The 22,075-nt window shown below is 52.9% G+C and overlaps 7 protein-coding genes across 7 annotated transcripts; 3 read left to right on the top strand and 4 right to left on the bottom strand.

The window, feature by feature from the left end:
• Window positions 1-375: 375 nt before the first annotated feature.
• On the bottom strand, window positions 376-3,969 carry NECHADRAFT_81283 (uncharacterized protein; the record flags this gene model as incomplete). The annotated part of the gene is made up of 1 exon (XM_003042153.1): window positions 376-3,969. The coding sequence occupies one exon, from the start codon at window positions 3,967-3,969 to the stop codon at window positions 376-378; it is 3,594 nt and encodes a 1,197-aa protein (XP_003042199.1).
• A 4,194-nt stretch (window positions 3,970-8,163) lies between these two features.
• NECHADRAFT_104639 (uncharacterized protein) lies at window positions 8,164-9,447 on the top strand (the record flags this gene model as incomplete). Its single annotated transcript, XM_003042231.1, has 4 exons — window positions 8,164-8,581; window positions 8,712-8,790; window positions 8,906-9,097; window positions 9,157-9,447. Exons 1-4 carry the CDS (start codon window positions 8,550-8,552, stop codon window positions 9,445-9,447), a joined length of 594 nt encoding a protein of 197 aa, XP_003042277.1. The 5' UTR covers window positions 8,164-8,549.
• Window positions 9,448-10,705: 1,258 nt separating this feature from the next.
• NECHADRAFT_29356 (uncharacterized protein) lies at window positions 10,706-11,062 on the bottom strand (the record flags this gene model as incomplete). Its single annotated transcript, XM_003042152.1, has 1 exon — window positions 10,706-11,062. A coding segment is annotated over one exon (357 nt), but the record flags the coding sequence as incomplete, so codon positions are not given.
• A 2,433-nt stretch (window positions 11,063-13,495) lies between these two features.
• On the top strand, window positions 13,496-14,503 carry NECHADRAFT_81280 (uncharacterized protein; the record flags this gene model as incomplete). The annotated part of the gene is made up of 1 exon (XM_003042230.1): window positions 13,496-14,503. The coding sequence occupies one exon, from the start codon at window positions 13,496-13,498 to the stop codon at window positions 14,501-14,503; it is 1,008 nt and encodes a 335-aa protein (XP_003042276.1).
• Window positions 14,504-14,858: 355 nt separating this feature from the next.
• NECHADRAFT_81279 (uncharacterized protein) lies at window positions 14,859-17,186 on the bottom strand (the record flags this gene model as incomplete). The annotated part of the gene is made up of 4 exons (XM_003042151.1): window positions 14,859-15,605; window positions 15,646-15,807; window positions 15,855-16,968; window positions 17,020-17,186. The coding sequence occupies 4 exons, from the start codon at window positions 17,184-17,186 to the stop codon at window positions 14,859-14,861; spliced, it is 2,190 nt and encodes a 729-aa protein (XP_003042197.1).
• Window positions 17,187-18,011: 825 nt separating this feature from the next.
• NECHADRAFT_81278 (uncharacterized protein) lies at window positions 18,012-18,990 on the top strand (the record flags this gene model as incomplete). The annotated part of the gene is made up of 3 exons (XM_003042229.1): window positions 18,012-18,578; window positions 18,627-18,740; window positions 18,790-18,990. 3 exons carry the CDS (start codon window positions 18,012-18,014, stop codon window positions 18,988-18,990), a joined length of 882 nt encoding a protein of 293 aa, XP_003042275.1.
• Window positions 18,991-19,224: 234 nt separating this feature from the next.
• On the bottom strand, window positions 19,225-21,254 carry NECHADRAFT_81277 (uncharacterized protein; the record flags this gene model as incomplete). Its single annotated transcript, XM_003042150.1, has 7 exons — window positions 19,225-19,724; window positions 19,771-19,905; window positions 19,958-20,553; window positions 20,606-20,809; window positions 20,859-21,051; window positions 21,098-21,196; window positions 21,245-21,254. 7 exons carry the CDS (start codon window positions 21,252-21,254, stop codon window positions 19,225-19,227), a joined length of 1,737 nt encoding a protein of 578 aa, XP_003042196.1.
• Window positions 21,255-22,075: the final 821 nt, after the last annotated feature.

Here is a 22,075-nt window from a genome sequence, read left to right as displayed (position 1 = left end):
AAAGAATCTCGATTGTGTCCGCTTTGACGGATTTCTTTCTTGTTCAGAAAACAAAGATTCTCCCGGCTGCGCCTCCAAGGTCGTGGAAGCGGTTGACGATGGCGACGCCTGTCGTCTCCATGAGTGTTCAAATGGGTTAAATGGTCTCTCCGGGGAGGTCTCGGCTCCCAAACTCAATACACTGAACAAACCGCGCGCCTCCGAGGTTGATTGTGTGTCGAACGAGGCAGGGTCGATTTCGGGCATTTGCAATCCTCTCCCAGAGGTTGGAATCCCAGATACACTACCGTTGCTGTCTCCTTGTCTAGACGACCTGGTCGTGCCAATGCTGGACCGTTGGGCGTCTTCATTCCCCGGCCTCTGGATGGGGCCTCCCTAGGACCCTCGCTGCGGCACATGTTGTGACACATGGCCCATCAATGGACTGCCAATTTCACCCGGTGCGCCAACGGCTCGATACTGAGGATTGAATCCGTCACTCGGATCCGGCTGCCATCGTACCCTGTGTTTTCCAGAACCGTCAACATCCCGTTTCAGGTCAAAAACACCACCTCCGTTGGATGGGCTTCCCTCTGTCTCGCACAAGTTCAGCAGATCAATTTCCGAGATATTGTCACCCGTCATATCATCAATCTGCGACTTGATGGTTGACAGATCAATGAAGCCTTCCGAGTCACCTGAGCCACCCAGAGCCTTGCAGGCTTGGCAGAGCATCTGCCGAACAGCAACATGCCGAGCCGGAGCAGTACTGCGGATGGCACTCATCGCGGGAACCGGAGATCCCATGCCGAAGCCCGGAGGCGCACTTGGCGCACCCCAGCCCGGGTTTCCGAATCCAGGAGGAGGAAACGTGCCGCCAGCAGGAGGTCCCCAGGGGTTATGCGCCATGGGAAACCCTGAGGGGATGAAGGGACCTGTGGGAAAGCCCGGAGGCTGGTTTCGCAGACTTGCCGGGTTCACATCAGAGGCAAGCGGTTCATCGTCGTCAAGAAGCGCCCGACTTCCCAGATGAGTAGTCTCATCGTCGAGATCATCAGGCATTCTTCCCATGCTGAGACTTCCTGGACGTCCAATAGGAGCAGGCCGTCCGATAGGCTGCGCCGTTAGAGGTGGAATATCGAACTGCCCAGAGCTCTGGCGGGTATGCACTGGCGGGGGAACATCCTTGGGTATGGGGAAACCACCCATCCCGAACTGATCGCCGGCTTGGTGGAATCCCGGGGGCGGCATAGACGGCGGTGGGAATCCACGGCCAGGCGCGCTGTGTATGCCAGGAGGAGGCATCATCACATTAGGACTATGTCTAAAACCTGGAGGAAACATGGCCTCGTGGGGTATACGGCTCGGGAAACCTGGTGGTGCATGAGTCAATCCTGGAGGAGGCTGAATTCCCATAGGAGGCATCTGGAAGCCAATGGGCTGACTAGCAATCCTAGACTGGGCATTCGTGGGCGATACCGAGTGAGAATGCTGTGACGTTGTCGCTGTCGTGCTTGCGCTACTCTTGCGCTGCCCTATTGGGCCCGGGCTCATATGAGCTGGTGTCAATGAGTGAGGCGAGGGGTTCTGGCTAGTAGCAGAAGCAGACTGAGACGCGGATGAGCTTGTCGTGGCCGTGTCCTGTTGCTGTGACATTGTCCTGGGTCGCATAGGAGTCGGCGCTTTGGGAATCACAGGTGTCGCAACCGGTATCTTAGGCGATGCGTAGCTGTTGGGGTTAGGAGGATGTTGCGGCAGGGCGGTCGGTATCGAGACTGGATGTTGCTGTCCGCGCTTGGGGATTTGGAGAGGCTGTGATGTCTGGGTGGCCGCCTTGTGAGCTGCCGCCTTTTCCTCCTTAAGCTTCTCCTTGGCCTCACGGGCAGCTTGGGCTTCCTTCTGGGCCTTGGCAGCTCGGGCTTCCTTCTCCCGCTTGTCGCGGTCCTGCTTGTCCTTTCGCTCTTGGGCCTCGCGCTCCTTTTGCTCTCGAGCCTCCTTCTCCCGCTGTCGTTGCTCCTCCTTAAGCTTCTTCTCCTTTTCCTTAGCTTCGCGGGCTTTGCGCTCTTGTTCGGCCTGCTTTTCACGCTGCCGTTGTCGCTCCGCCTCTTTCCGTAGACGAGCCTCCTCTTCCGCCTTCTTATGGGCCTCCTTTTGCTTTCGCTTCTCCTCGCTCCTTGCCTTTTGCTGAGCAATCCGCTGTTTTTCGGCTTCTTGTCGTGCAGCCTCCTCCGCAGCCTTCTCAGCTTCCTTGCGCGCCCGCTCCTCCGCTAGAGCTTGCTTCTTTTGAGCAGCCTTGTCCTTCTTCTTCTGGGCGTTCTTAGCTTTCTTGGCCTTTTGTTGTTCGACAAGGCGGTTCTCATCCTCCAGCTCCTCGAGGAGTTTCTGCTGGCGTTCCTTAGCCACCTTTTCCTTGTAGGCCGAGAGCACGCGCTGCTCAAACATTCGAGCGGCAAAGATCTGGAACATCCGGCGGCCTTCTTCCATCCGTTGCTCCTCCGTCATCTGGTCCTGGCAGCAACACTCAGTATGGGACTGGGGTGGCATCACAGAGGGGTTCGAGTATACCTCTTCATCCTCATACTCCTCGTCTTGGCTATCGTCATAGTCCTCTTCCTCGTCTTCTTCGTCATCATATTCGTCGTCGTCGGGAGTAGGATGGTTATGAGGATTGAAGTATCCGCCATTGGGGTTACCGCCATTGGGGTGACCGCCATTGGGGTTACCGCCATAGCCGCGGGAGAAGTGCTCGCGAGCATCCTCTTCCCTGGCCATCCGACGCTCCGCGAGCTGCTCCATCATCTCGATGAATCGCTTGCCGTCGTTCTTGAGGAGATCATCCGCCACGGTGAGAATGCCACCTAAGTCCATGTTACCATATCTGTGGAGAAGTGATTCAAGAAGCTGCGTACCCTTGACTTGAAGGCTGTTGCCAAACGTCAAGAAATCGGCGACGTCTCGATCGTGAGGGTTGTGGAATTCTTCGGGAGGTTCGTCGTCGCTATAGTCATCGTCCTCCACTCCGTCATCGCTGTAGACCTCCTCTAGGTCATCCTCGTCCTCGTCATCGCCAACATGTTCAACTATCCGGCCGCGGGACGGCGGCTGATTGCTGTAGTTCGATGGCAGCCCTCGAGGTGGCCTTAGGGAGAAGTCGCGGGGTGTAGGCAGCATGGTAGGTGCCTCGCCTTGGTTCGCGAACTGCTCCAGCTCCAAGTAGTAGGCATCGTACAGACCCTCTAGCTCTTCCTCGATCGCGTTACGCTTTCTACCGCAGACGGTACAACTGCAGGTGTGCTTCTGCTGTTCCTTCATCTTCTTCAGGACAGCGTCCTTCTCCACCTTGACCAAGGATTTCCGCTCATCTTCACCCAATCCAAGCCAGAACTCCTTGATGCGTTCTCGCTCCTCCTGGTTACTAGTGCTCCAAATCTTGTCGCGGGACATGCCAGATCCTCGCGACATGTTAGGCTGCGATGGAAGGTTTTGATCAGTCGCCAATTGTGGAGAGTCGCTGCTTGCTGCGCCTCCCTTCTTCTTCTTCTTGTTTTTCTTCTTGGACTTGGAATCTGCAAGCAGATGACCGTTGCTAGTCGGCCCTGACACTTCGCTTGCCAGGACATACTCGTGCTCATCATCGCTCTCGACTTCTTCGTGGTCAGCGGGGCCGCGGCCCAACGTCGATCCCGCAGCCGAACCGGCTCCAGATGCTGCATCATGTCCGTTAGTAGTCTGCTGCTGCAAGGCAAGTTTCGCAGCGGCCTTCTGCCGGCGCTTCTGCTTCTTGCGGTTGACAGCAGGAGCAGGATCATTGCTAGCATCTGGTGGGGGGGCGCTGGCTTTGGTAGTTGTGGGGGTCGGGGGGAGCGACGACTCGGAGGGAGACCCTTTAGGTACGGTGATGAACTTGGAGCCATCCTTGTTGGTGTATTTTGCAGTATTTCGAGGCGATGCCGGCGTTTGGGAGGCCGGTTTCTGATTGTTGGCCGGCATCGTAGGTTTACGGGAGCAGGGCAGTCGAGGGCATGAAGATGCTGTGCGCGACACGTGTCTGTCGAACTCGTAGGATGATGGAGGGGGCGATGTCTGTTGTGCGCGGTGAGCGTGTCAGCAGAAGAGCAGCGTGAATTGCGCGTCGTAAGGCGACAAAGTGGTGGTCGCGAGGCGGCTGCGGAGCGAACGTTGAGAGTGGAGGGTCTGGGGGGCGGCTCAAAATGAGGCACTCACAGTCGGCGAGGCCAAGGTCAGGGTTAGGTCAGCGATGACGCCTGCGGGGGAGGGACCCAGGGCGGAATCGATAAGATGCTTCTGGCCTGCAGACGCGAGGGCAGTGCGAGGCGTGTAATGATGTTGTACGGGGAGGAATCAAAAGAGTGAAGATGTTGCAGAGTCTTTGTTTGGTGGTTTGGCGAGGTAGGTTGCTCGAGACTACAGTACTTCAAGGCTCAAGGCTCAAGGCAAAGCGATGGAAGTCACTATTTGGTGGAGTTACATGGCACCTGTACTTTCTCATGCAGCCAAACGAGCCAGGTCGCTGTAGCAGGCACGAATCTGATTGACGGAGATGGCCCCGCTCTTTGCCTCGCCTGGTGTGATCGGGCACGTGATGAGAGAGATCTAGCCTTCTGGTTCGTTTGTGCCTTAGGCAGGTGGGGGTGGGGAGCAAACGACCTTGATGTCAACGTCACTTTTCCGTTCCGTTGGCAAACCACCAAGATCAATTTGGTTACCCTGAACCTGGGGCAAGCAAACATGGGACAATGGGGATAGAAGAGGGGATTGACAGACAATTGATCACAGACAATTGATCAAACTGCAGCAAGTAATCTTGGCATTTTTGCGTCAATCTTTGACTTGTGTCCCCGGAATGGCAGTAGAAGGAAACCTCGTGTAGTATTGTGTTTCGGAGTCATGATTGTACCAGCCGGATGTCGCGTGTTATTTCCTCTCAAGAACTTAGGTTCAGCAACGACAATTGTAGTATTTTCACATCAACCCAAATACGACTACAAATACAATAAGAGTCAATTCCCAACTCAATTGACTACAAACGTCATTCACTGGGGCCGATTACCCGAATAACCCACCGTTCGCCCACACGATATTCCGGATTGCTGAAACAACCTACCACGCCTATCCGTCTCGACTTCGCGGATACTGTCAAGTCCTTCATTTCACCCATGTCAAGTTGAAACGGGGAACTACATCCTCATAGAGCTCCAAAAGGATTATCATCTCTCCGTTTTTCCATGCAGGACAACCGTTTTGGCTAGACGACCGAGGAGACGGGGTGTTCCTGGATTGTGATCTTCACCCTTGATGCTGATGTGCAAGTGACAAATTTCACTCTAGCCGCCGGCATCACAACAGCTGTCGGTCTCGTATGGCGTTGACATGGCAGGCTTAGCTTGGCACGAGGTGGGAAAATACAGAAATTGACTCGGCTGCTGTGACCCCATCCGCCTGGAGCTGAACCAAGCCTCACGTTGTACGGCGCGCAGCCTATACGTCCACGTTGGCGCATGAAGTCGCCTGTGCGACTCGACGCAGAAATGAGACGACACCTTCTTTGGTCCCCTTGTCTTCAAGGTTGGACAAACGGAGAGGACAGTGTCGACGACAGAGTGACGACAGTGAGATGCTTCGGCTGATTGACCAAACACGGATAGACGAGTCTCAGCTGCGAAAAGTGAGCTGCACAGAGGCCGTTTGCAGTGGCACTAATACGTGAGGGGATAGAGGGCACAGGATGAGAGCAAACTCGCAAGGGCTGTTGCCACAATGAACCGGTTCATGTTAAAGTTCCTGCGTGTCTCGCCGAAGACAAGTTGACACTCGGCCCATAAGAACAAAGCATGTCGTCTAAAGAGACGTGGTTGTAGAGTTGTAAACATTGGCTGCAGCAAGACGGAGCGTCTATCGTCTATCAAGCATTGTGGTTGCAACCCAATAAAGACGAATAAGCGGGTAAGACACTCGACGGTGACGGATTTGGCTGTCGGGGACCCCGATCTGCCGTCATCACCAGACGCAGGTAAGAAGCCTCTGTGGGGAGAGAACTGGCCATGTTCGTGTTTGCACGTTAAAAATCCAGTGCCAGCCAGCCGTGAAGCGAAAGCGAACCGGAGACGTACCGGCATTCCGCCGGGCCCGAGATCTGGGATGAGGCATGCCCATGGACCCGACGGGAGGGAGCCGGGAGAATGGTCACAGTTGACGGCGGCGACGATCTCTGTGATATTCCGAGACACGGGGGTCTCTCCAAGGTAGGCCGGCCCTTTCTCTTGGTCAGCAATCCAATTGCCAGGGTTCTTTTTTAGGGTGATCTCTAGTTCGTCCTGGCGAGGTCCCTGTGCCTGTTTTTAGCTTACCCGCTGGCGGGTGGTGCCCTTTTTCCTGCCTTGAGGTGCACAGCCTCAAAAGGCGCCCAAGCATTCGGCCAGTGACATGACATGGCATGACGGTGCGGCGCCAGCTAAGCAAAGGCCGCGGAGTCTTGAAGTCGAGGACATAGTAACCAAACACAGTAAACCGAATGCGAAAACTCCGGGATAGGCAGTTAGGGGAGAATCTAGGCCCCGAGAGGTGGATCTGTCGGCATTCAGATGCCATGGATCTGATGTTGCCGTCATCATCGTGTTGACCTTTTTTTTGGTTTGTTTTGCAGCGAGGCTGTCGATGGTGGAGATTCCTCGCGAGGAACATAATTTATGCCGAAACAAAGGAGTGCGAGCATGAGGTTTGCTATTCGCTGAGACGGATGACCATGCTTGAAAGGTAAAAAAGTTGATTGCTGGCGGATGTTGATGGGAGCCAACTCAGCTCCGTGACAACGATACATACTGGCGATAGCTAATTGGATCCCCCAGAAGGGGCAAGCTTCGCGATGAGCATGTACATATGTGCCTGCAGATCAGCGCACCTTACAGTAGCAATTTTTTGCATCCTACTGCGTATTGCCGCGACTAAAAGAGTCAGTCCCGTCAGCGTATCGAGATCTGTCTCTCTGACGCTGACGCTGGACGCTTTAGCTTTGCGGCTGGCTTCACATTGCCTGTTTGGGATAAAGGCCCAGGCTGGAGGATGGAGCCCTTGACGCACCGCCCCAGGGGCTGCTGTTAGTGAGAGCTGGAGAGCTTGCCGGGTGAACTATTGTTGTTGCTCGCTTGGTAACCATTCTGTTCTGCAGGGTGGCATGCCCCTGGCTGGTGTCAAAGGTGCTTGCTTACTGTTACGCAGTGAGCTGGTTGCTAATGCTTGCAATTGCTACAAGATGAATCTTCCAGAGCCGTGGAGATGTCTCTGGCACGTTGAGAATAGAGTGACATCAATGAACCTACAGCACACCTCCACTGGCTACTCGACAGTTGTAACAGAAGCTGTCTGCGTCTTGCTGTCCACCCAACCTACCTCACCTCACCTCATCGTCAGCTAAAAAAGGTCCCGGGCCCGTTTTCTGTGTCCATGGCTTCTCCACCTCGAGCGCCAGGGGAGCCGAGCTGTTTCTCTCCACCACCACCACCACCTGCACCCACCGTCGCCGTCGTAAACAGCCCCAGGACAACGCCAACAATAGACCAGAGGCTGCCTCTGAGGCGCACGGAGCTGAAGTGATTGCTTTTCCCATCTGCTATATTGCTCTAGAATCCAAGTCGGGTTTGTCTAGCGCCGGAAACCTCCAACAACTCTCCAATTCCCGTCACCATCATCCCTCCATACCATCAGCCCAGCCCAGCTGCTTGGCTGTACCTCTCTCAGCGCAGTTCGGCCCAAGCCCAAAATACAAGCCAACCAGCCGGCCCCAGCTCGCAGCGCAGCGCAGGGACAAGCCGAAAAAAACACAGCACCTGCACCCACAGCACAGCACAGCACAGCACAGCACAACACAGCACCTCACCACGCCCACGCACCCCCGACTTTACTGTGCCTTGTCTGCTTTAATGACTGGCTGGGTGACTTCTTCCTCAAAAAAGAAGCCCAGAGTCCTACCTACCTACATCCATACCTACATACGTACCTACCTTACCTTGGTACTCTGACGCTCGTATTCCCATTAAAAAAGCCCATCTTTTCCTCTCTCCTCCTCCAACCACCGTCCTCACGCTCTCTTTTCCCCCTCTCTCCCGTCTTTCCCTGCGTCCCACCGCCAGAAAAAAACGCCCTGCGCCTTACCCCCCGGGGCTGAACCGTATTCACTGCCCGCTCCTCGCTCCACGTCCGCGCTCCCCCGACGTCCCTTGCTCACTCATCCAACAACATCCATCATCCAAAGCCCGTGAGAAAATAGGGGCCTAGACTCGACGACATTTCTCTCCTCTTGCCCAACGAACCGAGCTCTCGAATCTATCCTGTCATCTTCGTCTGACTGCTCCTATCAACGCATCGCGACGACGCCCTCTTACTACTGTACCTCGTCGCTGCTCGGCCCATAGTTCAATCCGACGACGAGAGCGGCCGATCCATCCTCTATCCCTAACGATCTGGGGCTCGTAATAGACTCCAGATCCAACATCGCCTCCGATTGCATACAAACCGGCGTCGCTCGTATTCTTGACCCATATAATTGATTCACCATGAGTGCAAATCCCACGAACGTTATCCGCAGGTACGACCTCCATTGCGCGCCTCGACCCCGGATTGCCGCTGCCTTGCCCACTCCCGGCGCCCGTCCACTCCTCTATCAATCAAGATATCGGCAATCTATATATCAACTTGATCTCTGACATTCATAATAGGAAGTTGGTCATTATCGGTGATGGTGCCTGCGGCAAGACTAGTCTGCTGAGCGTCTTTACGCTAGGATACTTCCCTACAGTAAGCTCCTCCTTCCACCCTCTGTATCAAGACCTTGCTAACGGATATCTTTGCAGCACTACGTGAGTCTCGATCGAAATTGCCTTGCGACGACCGCTATTGACCTCCGAACTAGATCCCTACAGTCTTTGAGAACTATGTGACGGATTGCAGAGTGGACGGCAAGTCGGTCCAGCTCGCCCTATGGGATACCGCCGGCCAGGAAGATTACGAGCGGTTACGACCTCTTGCATACTCAAAAGCCCATGTCATCCTGATAGGGTTCTCCATCGATACTCCAGATTCCCTCGACAACGTTAAACACAAGGTGCGGCTCCCCCGGAACGGGTGATGGAACCACCCCGAAGCTGACGTGTGCTCTTACAGTGGATCGAAGAGGCTACCCGCCTATGCACCGGTGTCCCTATTATCCTCGTTGGTTTGAAGAAGGATCTTCGAGAAGACCCGGTCGCGATCGAGGAGATGCGCAAGAAGTCGCTGCGATTCGTTTCCGAGCACGACGGCGAGTCTATCTGCCGCGAGATTAACGCCAAGCGGTATCTGGAATGTTCCAGTTTGAGCGGCGAGGGCGTCGACGATGTCTTTGAGGCTGCTACTCGCGCTGCCCTCTTGACCTTTGAGAAGGGCGAGGGCGGTGGCTGCTGTGTCGTGCTGTAAATCAGCTGCGACCTAGCTCTTCGGAATGAGCATACGATGCGAATCCAACACCTGAGCCGAGGGGATCAAGCTCAATATCAGGACGAGTAGGCTGACATACGATCCATGGATGCCCTCGTCGGCTCCACAGCCCACCTCGCTCGCCCGGCCGCGGCCATAATATCAGAACAAGTTGGATATCTGGAGATAATTGTAGGATTTGGGGCAAGGAATCAGAATCGGGATATAGAGGACTTGTTGCTCGGCGCTTTGGAGGGAGGACTTCTTTACTTGACACGCGCATACACACGCACGCATGCTCATACTCACTCACACTCACACTCACACACTCATACACCTCAGGCAGGCTTGAGACCAAAAGGTCCTTGCTTACAGCCTCGTCGGCGTTTCGGTCGAAGCCATCACCGCCACCGACCACTACCTATCACTGCGTTGTTTCAGGCGTTATTGCAAACAAAATGAATATTCACTCATTGGAGTTCCAACTCTCGGAGAAAGGAACGAACAACCAAGCCCTCGTCCTCCCTCAAGCCCCATTCTGCTATTCTCCTCGTTTTCTGATCCTGCAATTTCGCATTCGTCTCATCGTTTTTTTAATAATCAGTTGGATTTTGTTTCAAGGGAGGATCTGGGTATTTCTTAATCTCTTGGCAAGCGAAACTTTCTTGCAACGCCGCAGCTGCGCGGCACGGCACAGCACAAAAAGGGGAAGAGGGGTATGGAAATGGAGTAGGATTCGAATCCAAGTTGGCGGCAAAATCACATTGACACTCTCTGCTTGTATTGCATATCATTTGACTTGGAAATAGAGCTCGAGTGGGGAGGGAAAAAGTGTAGGATAGGAGCGAGATTGGTAGTGACTGTCGTTTGCTAGGCTGATATCTGATAGAAAGTGATGACTTTGATGTTTCGCATGCTGTGCTTACGGTCTTGTCTTTGCTTCAAGTGAACACACATCTATGGTTATGCAGCATAACTTGCTTTGAGACCCTTTTCACTTATCATCATAGAGCTAGTCATATCTGCTTTTGCACCCACTCAGCCTTGTCATCCAGAAACATTGGCTCGTTCTAACCCCTCATATACCAGCTGCTTATAATACATACAGTACACATTGATGCTCATGAAGCTCCCAGCCGAACTCATACACTCAAAACTTCATATTTTACCTCTTCCAATCGTGGTTCCACGCCTCCTTGGCGGGATACTCGGTCTGAAAGCGCGAATACTCAATCGGCACAGCCTCGGTACCCCAGACACCCTTCTTCTCCATGGCCACTCTGTACAGGTACCCCTCATCTCTGTTTCCAGGACCAACCGTCTTGCGCAGCTCCTCACAGGCATTGTACATGCCACTATACATGCGGTGACGCTCCTGCTCAATAGCCAGATGCTGCTGCCGGCGGAACAGCTGCCACGCGCGGTGAATAGTCCAGTGGCGGAGATATCTCAGACGAGCCATGCGGAGGGGTGGAGGAGCAGGGGAGAACATGTTCTGACGGAGGGTGCGGATGCGGTAGAAGTTCTCCGACTTGGGGGCCTGGTGCTTGCGGCGGGGAGGCACCTTGCCGGCTGGCTTCTTGGCCGGGGGTTTGGGGGGTGCGCGGGCGAGGAGGCTCGTGGTGGTTGAGAAGAGGCGGGTTGTAGGCGCCGCGGGGGCGGTGGCCTGGCGGGTGAAGAGCCCGCCGAGGGAGAATATCGAGGCCATTGTGAGGAGTTGTGGAGGTGGTTCAAGGATTCGGAGGGGGTTGAGGATTGATTATTCGAGAATCGCCTTGGTCTATCGTGTAGCGGCTCAAGGATCAGGATCGATTGGCTCTCGAAGATCGCTAGAAGTCGCTCGTCCGAAGCTCGTCGTCGAAATTTCTCGTCGTCTCGTTCGAATGCGCTTCCGAGGCTCGAATGTGCCCAATTGCGCCGAGGAAGCTACCCGCCTACTCCAGCCGTCTGATTGATCCTATCAACAACGGCCCTGCGGCGACACTGAGCGGACTTTCGGGTTGAATGGGTCGATTCGATATTCGTCCTGCTTGAAGTGGGCGTGGATGCTGAGATGCAAATTGTTAGCCTGGGATTCGGTCGGGCGGAGAAAGCTTTCTCCGAGGGCCGACTTCAAGATGCTCGATTGTGATAACAACTTCGATATCATTTTGCTATTTCATAAGCAGAAAGGATTTTCCCTTGGCCTAGGCAACTTGTCTTCTGAAAAGAGTTCAATTCCAATGAATTTCTTAGATATTCTGAAATTTTACACATTTTATAGTCTTCAATCTGACGCTTCGTAAGAGCGATATCGGACCCCTAAGCAGCGGACTGCAAGCATCGACGCAACTAGCAGACATGGAACGATGCAGCTTCAAAAAGATTTAATTGTGATGACCAATTTAATGAAATTTATGTACCAGCCCAATATAAAGAGCTCCGCTCCTTACCCAAGATCGGCCGATGCTGCCGGAATCCTTCGAGTTGACGTGCCATCAAAGTGTAGAATCCACCACATTCGACTTTGGGGTCTACCTAAGCTGTAGAAGCGTTGAATATGAACTCGTGAGATATTAGAGATGGAGGAACTTCTGTGTTGCAAACTGGAGAATCTGGGGTTGACACTCAAATGCATGCTGGCTATCACTCTCCTTGGTCATCTGTCCAACAGAAGCGATGAGAGTACAGTTTTAGGAATGGAGGTGTCCGCAAAGTATAAAATGTCTGGAAAAGTCCCGTGGGAACGGAATTGGTGGGCGGGAGAGTCCTCGGGAATGGTGCCTGCGTTTCAGCTTTGCTGCCTGGAAGGGTGTTGAGTCCATCCCTTCTTCTCGCACCCAAGGATGAGCCTGAGCCCTCGTAATCTCTAGCACTACTCTGGAAATCTTGGAGCCAAAGATGTGAGTAGTCCTTTGTGACCGCTCTGCTCCTTGACTACAGAGGGAAACGATTCGTTGTAGTATGTAGGTAAAAGTAATGCTTCAGGGATATCTACTCTCCTCGTGCCCCCTGGTATCTGTCCTAGGGATTTTGTACCACGATTAAGGTCTATCTTTATTCTTTAAATCCTGATTTTCCACGGCTACATATATCCCTCGTGCTTCGTATTGGATGGGAGAAGGAGATGTAGGTTGGCATCTGTCTGGGAGGATGAGTTGGCTGACGAGACCAATGAGTGTTGACTCTCAGAAGAGCTTCCAGTCAGGGTCAATTTTCTGGTTACCTGGCGGTACTTCTCAAATGTCTGTAGGATGACTGTATTCTCCGGCTCCGACATCCAAAGGAGCCATGAACAACGAAAAAGAAAATTAAGCACTCCCATAAGCCCATGGACTTTCAAAATACCCGGATGGCAGAGAGTGATCCTGGAACTGCGATGCAGTGCCTTCAAGTTGGCGTGCAAGGTAGGCTTGATTTGATTGTGTAGCCTCTATGATACGTGTTTGGTGCATCTCGGCAAGACGCAAATGACCAAACTCGCCAGAGCTTTTACCCTGCGAACCCGAGATCTTGTTGAGATATCCTAACGTGACTGATGAGTTGTGAACATGAATGAATGGCCATGGTTGGCTTTTGCAGGAGTGGCAACGCAGTCAAAATTTATCCTCAACTCTATCGTAACATGGAGCATCAGCAATTGCAAAGGCTATCTATATATGACTGGGACTAAACATTACCAATAAGTCACCTCTTTGGTCCATGTTGCGGGAAAAATACTTTCTTTATGAAACGAAAATCGGCTATACTGTGAAGCATACTTTGGGCGGCGGTCCATTCACAGAGAGCGTGAAAAGACATGACCATTCACAGATAGCGTTGAGGGCTGATGCCTCAGACTGTGATTCACCCATGCAGAATCAAACCGTTTTTATCCAAAAGAGACTCCTTAATCTTATATATCTAGCTCTTTCGCCTGGTTCTTTCGCTCAGTTCTTTCACCCAGTTTTCATACCTCCCTGTCCCTTTCACCTGGACCACCCTCGATAACTTTGTTTGCAATCTTTATCTCCCATCATCACAACGAGAAAGCAAGCGACTATTTCAAACTTTCAGACTATCGTTTATAATGTCTCAACCAAACCTTTCCGGACAGGACCTTGTCTCGAGTCCTCAAACAAACCGCCGTGGCCGCCGAAACACGGTTGACAATCCGACCTTGAACGACTCGGAACTGTTTGCCCCTTCTTTTCCCCAGGACCCTCAGGAGGGTAGGATTTCACGACTTCGACGGTGGACTGAAGAGCACCGTGAAAACAACCCAGTTGTGCCAAGAAACATCGAACCCCTTGACCAAAGCATGCAAGATGTGGCTCTCGACGACGACGAGGATGAAGAGCCTGATGACTGGGACATGGTGCTTGACTACCTAGCGGTAGAGGAATCCGAAGATTGGTATCCAAGACCAACCACTATGAGTCGGGTAAGAAGATATCTTTGGCCGAGGGACGAGGATGAGGACCAAGACCAAGACCACCACCACCGCCCGGAGCCTCTCGTCTTTGATGACGAAGGCTTGGCTACCATCGACGAAGAGGATGAAGACGAGGATGACCGCCCAGATTGGCGAGACCCGGCATGGGGTTACAACATCCCGTTTGGACCCCGGGTCCAGTACGATTACACCTTTGAGCAGCTCTATCCTCGGACTGCTCGGGCCCTCGATTTCGCCCAGTCACTCCCAGGCATGCGCCGTCTCGCTGTGGCACGGGATGTAGTCGCAGCCTGGGCTCCGACCGTCCAGAACAACATTGTCAGGACGTACAACGGGATGGCTCCTCGGGCTGTGTATACGGCACAGTGCACTCAGGAGGTCCTCACCATGTCGGCTCAGGTGGGGAGCCATTTCGCTGTCGAGGTGTGGACGGCTGGGCAGAATGCTGCCCAAATGGTGCAGGAGTCGTGGGAGGCGGCACAGCCTACATTACGGATGCTGCGTGAGGGAAGGGCCATGAGGTTGTTGGTGGAGGGGGATGTCATGATGATGCTGCTCCAGGATGCTGCCATGGCAGGGTTGTCAGCGATACCGCCCTACGACCTGATCCTGCGATCTGGCGGGGGCCGACGTCGACTTTGAGGGAGAGAGATTGGGAGTATTTGTTTGGGAAGCACACGAATCACTGGGATATGGACTACAGCATTTGGGATATTGATCTTCTGGTTGGATGCGAAGCGTTGGAGTTGGTGTTTGCCTTGGCATAAAGACATAGAGAAAAGCTGGGTATAGACAAAAGACGTTATAAACTCAATAAAATCTTATAAAAATTGACAAACATCAGGCGACTGATAAAGATTTAAAACAAATGCTTGCATAAACTCTATAAGCACTTTATATCGTTTGACTCATCTCACATAATTAACTCCGAGCCCGACGCCCTTTGCCTGAACCTTCTAAGTTTTAAACCCTTTTCCACAATTTGTAACAAATACTTCTAGTGCTCGTGCTTGACCGGGTTCAAGTCTCTAAACTCGCCTCGGAGGCTCTCGATACCCTCCTTCTTGACCTCTTCGACCAACTTGGCCACCTCGGGAGCGATGACGTTCTCGTCAAAGCCAAAGTACTTGTAGGCGTCCTTTCCGGGAAGACTCTTGCCGAACGTGGCCATGGAGAAGCCGGCGTCGGCGTATCGCTCCCAGCCGTTGACGGCGTACGCCTCGATGACGACGCGGGGGGCGTTGGATCGGTAGCGGAGGACGTCGCGCTTGTACTCGAGCGATTGCTTGTTGAAGATGCGCTGGCAAGGGAATGACACGATTCGCGCCTTGATGTTGAACTTTTCCTTTAGGACGTCTCGGGTCTTGACGGCGAAGCACATCTCGGCACCGACACCAATGAGAGTAACATCGGCATCCTCCTCCTCGATAAACACGTAAGCTCCCTTTTGAGCACCATCACGGCTAGAGTACTGGGGGTACTGCTCGAGGTTCTGTCGGGAGAGGGAGATGATGGAGGGTGTGTCCTTGGCCTCGAGGGCTGAGATGAAGGCGCCGGCCGTCTCTTCGGTATCGCAGGGGCGGATGTAGAGGAGGTTGGGCATGGAGCGGTAGAGAGAGGGGAGCGCGATAGGCTGGTGGGTAGGGCCGTCTTCGCCGGTTCCGATGGAGTCGTGAGTGGCGATGTGGATGGCCTGGAGGTTCTGAAGGGCACCCATACGGACACCAGGGGCGGCGTACTGAGACTGTTAGCGACGAGACTCATGTTGAGGACGAGGAACTTACAATGTAGAACATGAAGAAGCTGGAGGTGATGGGGAGGATAGTGCCCTTGCTATAGGCGGCGAGACCGTTGGAAATGGAGGCCATTGCGTGCTCACGGATACCCCAGTGGATATATCGACCACCATAGTTACCAGTGATACCACAGGTGGTCTTGAGATCCGGCTGTTGAGAGTCAGCAAGTGTTACTTCACAGCCGTCAATTAACTTACATGTTGGAAGTCAACCTTGTCCTTCCAGATCATGTTGACAGAGGGCGACAGATCAGCTGTGCCGACCATAAAGTTCTTAAGCTTGGCAGCAAGGGGGTTGCAAATGATACCGGCCGACTTTCGCGAGGCAGTGGGGGTGGTAGGGAAGCTCTCCTTGGCGGGGATAATGCTTCGCCAGTCCTCGGTGAAGCGGCCTTCAACTCGCTTGATAAACTCCTCGTGGAGCTCGGGATACTCCCTGGCGTATGAGGCAAGTAAAGCCTTCCAGTCCTCCTCTAGACGCTCACCACGGGTCTTGACATCGCGGAAGAAGTTGTAAATCTCGTCAGTCACGACAAAGTGTTCCTCGGGGTTCATGCCAAAGTGCTCCTTGACAGCCTTGACACCGTCGGGAGAAAAGGCGGCACCGTGGGCCTTGGCGTCGCCGGCGACCTTGCTGCCAACACCGATGACGGTGTGGACGTTGATAAAGGTGGGCTTGTCGGTGCTGGACTTGGCCTTGAGGAGAGCCTTGACGATGCCCTCGACGTCGTAGCAGCCGTCTTCGATCTCGATGACGTCCCAACCGCAGGCGCGCATCTTTGCGTTGACGTCCTCGGTGTTGCAGAGGTCGACACTACCATCGCAGGTGATCTGGTTGTTGTCGTACATAACGACCAGGTTGTTGAGCTTCCAGTGACCGGCCAGCTGGATAGCCTCGAGGGAAACACCCTCCTGCAGACAAGCATCACCAATCATACAGAAAGTAGTATTGTTAACAAGCTCATGACCAGGCTTGTTGTACGTCGCAGCGAGGTGCTTAGTCGCCATAGCAAGACCAACAGCATTGGCAATGCCCTGACCGAGAGGTCCAGTCGTAACCTCGATACCCTCGTGTTCAATCTCGGGGTGGCCCGGGGCGAACGAGTCGTAGCGGGCAGAGTGATACGACTTGAGCTGGTCAAAAGTCATCTGCTTGTATCCGGCGAGGTGCAGGAATGTGTACTGGAAGAGACAGGTGTGGCCGTTGGAGAGGACGAAGCGGTCGCGGTTGAAGTAGTCGGGGTTGGTAGGTGAGTACTTCATGACGTACTTCCACAGGGCGAGGCCAATGGCAGCCATTCCCATGGCGCCGCTGCGAATGAGTTAGTTGACGATGCCATTATTTTTGAGTATAGTTTCTCACCCTGGATGACCGCCATTGAACTGCTGGCAGAGATCAGCAATCAGACAGCGGAACTGACGCAGAAAGAGGTCAATGGTCTGGGCATCCTCGTTCTTGATGAGCTTGAGGACATTAGGTCCAGCCACGGTCTCCTCCTTGGGCTCTGGTGTAATTGCACTGGGCGCCATTCTGTCAAGACTTTTGTGTATGCGTTAAGTGTAGAGAATGAAAAGACAGAGAGAACTTGGGGCAATGCCTTATATCACCGCTACATCTCTCCCATCACCTTACGCGTTTAAAAAGTAAACGAAAGGGTTAAACACTTCCAGATGCCGAAATAGGAAATTCTACGCACGAGGGGTGTGGGAATGTGGGTTCGACCCCATTCATGATGATCACGAGGGGTGGGAGTCCAGAACCGGGGGAGAGAGGCACATGAGAGCTAAAAGATTTGAGCAAGTGTCCCGCCACGTCGCAGGCGCTTAGGCTTGCTTAGTTGGTATGAGGTTAAATCTGTCAGGTTGTTTCTGGGATTGTTTCTGGAAGAGGATTACTCAAGGGGTTTGGTGTTTATGCTTGGATGGAGGTTCTAGGGGTTTGTCGAATCATGTACTTTGTCTTGATAATGTTTGTTTCACAAGTAGTGCTTCAGAAGAGCATTTGCTGCACTTGGCGCGAGGGAGGTAGTAAAAAATAGCCGATCACTTATAACCTAAATTAAGAGTCAAACTGTTTGCTCACTTATGTCTTCCACATCGCCAATGACTGCCCGTTACACGAAAAGGTGTGAACACCATATCCAGACACTCCGGCTGCAATCACCATCTTGAACCTCTTTCAGAACATGAATGCACATCAATTGATCGCATGCAACTTCCTCGAATACCATCACGTACATCCGAAGACAATTGCATTCGGCATATCCCAAGATGGATATCCGTCGAGAGTATATCTGAGAGATGTTCCTGATGTCGCCCTGATCATCCATACTCTGCACTACACATCGCTTCATCATGACTCCCGCCATCGTCAGCGACATTGAACTCCCGGCCCAAGTGCCAGAGACGAAAGCGACACCTGCCTCCAAGGTTTCAACTCCCAAGCTCTTCTCCCTCGAAGGAAAGACAGTCGCCATCACCGGCGGAGCTCGCGGTCTTGGCATCACATTGGCCATCGCTGTTGTCGAGGCTGGTGGAAGCGTCGCCTGTCTCGATATCCTAGACGAGCCATCACCAGCCGAATGGGCACAGCTCAACAAGATCGCGACAGCCAATAATTCTTCCGTGTCATATCGGAAATGTGACGTCACCAATGAGACGTCGGTCGAGTCGGTAATGCACGCCATCGCAGCGGATGCCGACAAGACCGGAGCTCCGTTCTGGGGGACTATTGCCTGTGCTGGCATTCAACAGCAGATGGCAGCTATTGACTACCCAGCCGCTGATTTCGACCGGATATTGAGGGTCAACGTCACGGGCGTGTTCAACACTTGCAAGTACGCTGCGAGGGCGCTACGAGAGAGGAAGAGTCCTGGAAGCATTGTCATCATCTCGAGCATGTCGGGCAACATTGCCAACCGAGTGAGTAGACAAGTCCAAGAAAGTAAGTTTAAACTAATGATTTAAAAGGGACTATCCTGCACGGCATACAATTCCAGCAAAGCCGCCGTCCAACAAATGGCCCGATCCATCGCCCAAGAATGGGGCCAATGGTCGATCCGCGTCAACACGCTATCTCCTGGTGTAAGTGACACCCTCAGCGGCCTTTAAACAGGATCTAATAGTACCACAGTATATCCGAACTGCCATGACGGATCAATTGCTCCAAGAGAACCCCGAGGTTGAAAAGACGTGGATGGCTGGTGCTCTACTGGGTCGTCTTGGCGCGCCCGAGGATTTCAAGGCCCCGGCCGTGTTTTTGTTGTCCGAGGGAGCGTCGTTTGTGCATGGGACGGATTTGAGAGTTGATGGAGGGCATTGCGCATCGGCTTAAAAGAATTGCATAGATACATGCTGGGTTGAGATAGATTGAGAACTGCAGCATCTGTTACAATAGAAGATTGCATCAAAGACATGAACCACATCAACTGTTTCGTTCATTTAACCTCTATTCTAGCCTCTAAAATATTACCTCATCTCAAATCATGACTATTTAAATAAAGCAGATAAAATAGCAAAACACGAGGCGCTCACGCTCCCAAACTTTTACTCCCACCAACGACCCTTCCTACTGCTTCAACACCTCTTCAACACCTCGAAGAATGCTCACGACTCCAAGCGCACCAGGGTCAGGAATACCGCCCTCTTCATCAAACCGATCCTGTCCGACGTAGCTCGCCCTTCCAAGGGCTGCCGCCATCTTTCGCGTGACTTCTGCTCCCTTGCGTGCCTCGGCAATGGCACCCTCGAGGGAACCTTTGTCGGCGTAGGTATTGACAAAGGGGATGAGAGCATCCATGAGGGTGCGGTGTCCAACACGGGCGGGAGTGTATCTGCAGAGTTCCTCGAGACCACCTTGGAGAGACTTCTTGATCAGCTCCGACACTGCAGGCGACTTTGAAGCTGTCGCAAGCTCCGAGAGTCTGTTTGCAACGGCGTTGAGGAAAATTGCGTAAATGGCACCTGATGTACCACCCATGCTCCTCTCTGCGGTAGTAGCTGTCCGTCGGAAGATTTGTCCAATGTCGAGGGATTCGGCGTCGTCTTTCTGAAACTCTTTGACAAGACCTGCACAGTTTAGCTGATGAAGCATTGATGATTTGGGGGGTCGTACCGTTTACACCGTTGAGGAGAGTTTCTCCACAGTCTCCGTCGCCAGCAAGCGTGTCGTACTCGGTGATCTTGGGCTCGTCTTGTGCTGTCGTCTTTGCTACCGAGTCGATGATGGACTTGACGAGCGTTGTAGGAACTAAATAAAGGGTCAGTTCCATCCGCGGTATGTTTAAATGCACTTCACTCACCCTTGACTCCAGTCTCCCGTCCATTCGGCTTGGCCGCTGCAACCTTTGTTTCCCTCTTCGACACAGACTCGGCATCTGTCGCCCATCCGTGGATCGAACGAGGCCAAGCAGGCGCAGTAGTAGGAGCATCAAGAAGTTCCTCCAACTCCTCATCAAGCTCTAGAAGCGTCACCGAGAAGCCAGGTCCATCGAGCGAAGTCACAAACGTTCCAACCAAACTCCTAGCAATCTTGATATCCCGCGAACCAAGCTGCGAAACAACCTCATCCGCAATGATACCCAGCTCAAGAACACTGAGCCCACCGAGGTTATTGACCATGAGAGCCACACGCTGACCCGTCTTGGGCTGCCACATGTTGGCCTTTTGGGTAAACATGATGTCGAGAGCCTTTTGAACCGTCGTCTCGAGACTGGGAATCTTTTCGCGCTTGACACCGGGCTCGTTGTGAATGCCCATTCCAAATTCGAGTTGGTCGACGGGGAGGGATTCTTGGTTGGCTCGGCCGGGGACGTTGCACCTGTCGAGACTCGCGGCGACGGTGGCCATTTGCGAGGCGGCCTTTTTAGCGACTGCGACGACGTCTTCGAGGGAGGCTCTGTAATAAACCCATGTTAGAGTATGTGAGGAAGTGGATGTGTTTGACTTACCCCTTGGCTGCTTTGGCTCCAGCAATCTTGTGGCAAAAGACTGTCCCTGCGAGACCACGCTGACCGACGAGAGTGTTACCCTCAACAGAGACGTCATCTCCTACAATCACCATTTCCACTTTTTGACCCTCTGCCTTTGCCTTTTCAGCCGCCAATCCAAAGTTGAGTTTATCGCCCGTGTAGTTTTTGACGATCAAGAGGGATCTATATCCAAGTCAGCCAAAACCTCACCACGTCAATTCTCAATACGTACCCCTTGGATGACTTTACAGTCTGAAGACCAGTCAAGATCTGCGAAGCAGAAGGAGAAGCAAAGATTTCGCCAGCAATGACAACATCTAGGGCACCCTCGCCGAGGTATCCCGCATGAGCTGGTTCGTGACCAGAGCCTCCTCCAGAGAGAAGCACAACCTTGTCATCTTGAGGATCGCGTCGTCGGTAAAGAACTAGATAGTCAGTTTATTTGTTCCGCTCTAATTTTGTTGATCTCACCCTTTTCAGACGCAATGAGACTCAATGAGGGATCGTGGAGTATACAGCTCCTTAGACCTCGCTCGACAGGGCTGGAGACCCCACTGATGAAACTCTTGCCTAGAAGTTGTTAATCTTTATTCACCAACCACACCAAAATATTCATACCCAATGTCATTGTTGATTAGTTTTCGTCTCTTGATGATAAATCTGACAGTAAAACACTCATGAAATCCTCAAGACTGGGAATGCTCGTCTTCTTGATCTATCTCGTTCCCAGGCGGTCCAAACTTCCATCTTGGGATAGCTCACTCTTCTGCTCAGGCACCTTTTACCCTCGATTTTCCCGCGGTCCCGCGGCCCCGCGTCCATGATGGCTGAAGCGCGGGGGGGCTAATCTTGCCCTTTTACGGATAAAGGAAAAAAGTAATTGGGGCTCCTGACCTTTGTTCCTGTCGTACCACCCCTGGATCTCTGGGCGGGTTGGACTACCCGGGGGAGGGACTTTGCCGGTGTCCACAGGGCGTGTGATTGAGCGTGGGATGGTTTATTGCTGAGATTAAGCGGTTGCTGAGTGGGTGAAGAGTCGATCTTTGGCAATTGGGTAAAGATTGGATATGGGTAATGCAGGTTGCCCTCAGTAGCTGAAATGGGTGATTGTGTGGTAGCTTGTGTCGCTTGCCTACCCGAGACTCTCCCGGGCAAACAGAAGCGCAATTGTTTGCTGTAGCTGCAGGAAAAAAAGATTGAGAATATTCGGGATAATGAACTTTTCTCTACCTGCAGTGCCCATGAGAATCATGGTTGGTCCCGGTGTATCAAGTCACCAATTTATTTACAATTGTTGTGTTGGGTTTTGGGCAACGCGAGACTCGTCTTCCCGCAGTGTTCAAGCAGCATCGGGACACTCACTTTGACTTCCCATCATCGCTCACCTAAGCAGCACTGTACCTGAACGAAAAGGATTTCCTGTCCACACTGTATACTTTTCTCTCACGA

This window comes from Fusarium vanettenii (assembly GCF_000151355.1).
Source record: "Fusarium vanettenii 77-13-4 chromosome 6 genomic scaffold NECHAsca_37_chr6_2_0, whole genome shotgun sequence".
In the NCBI taxonomy this organism is placed as follows: Eukaryota; Fungi; Ascomycota; class Sordariomycetes; order Hypocreales; family Nectriaceae; genus Fusarium; species Fusarium vanettenii.
This window is presented reverse-complemented; position numbering and strand designations above follow the sequence as displayed.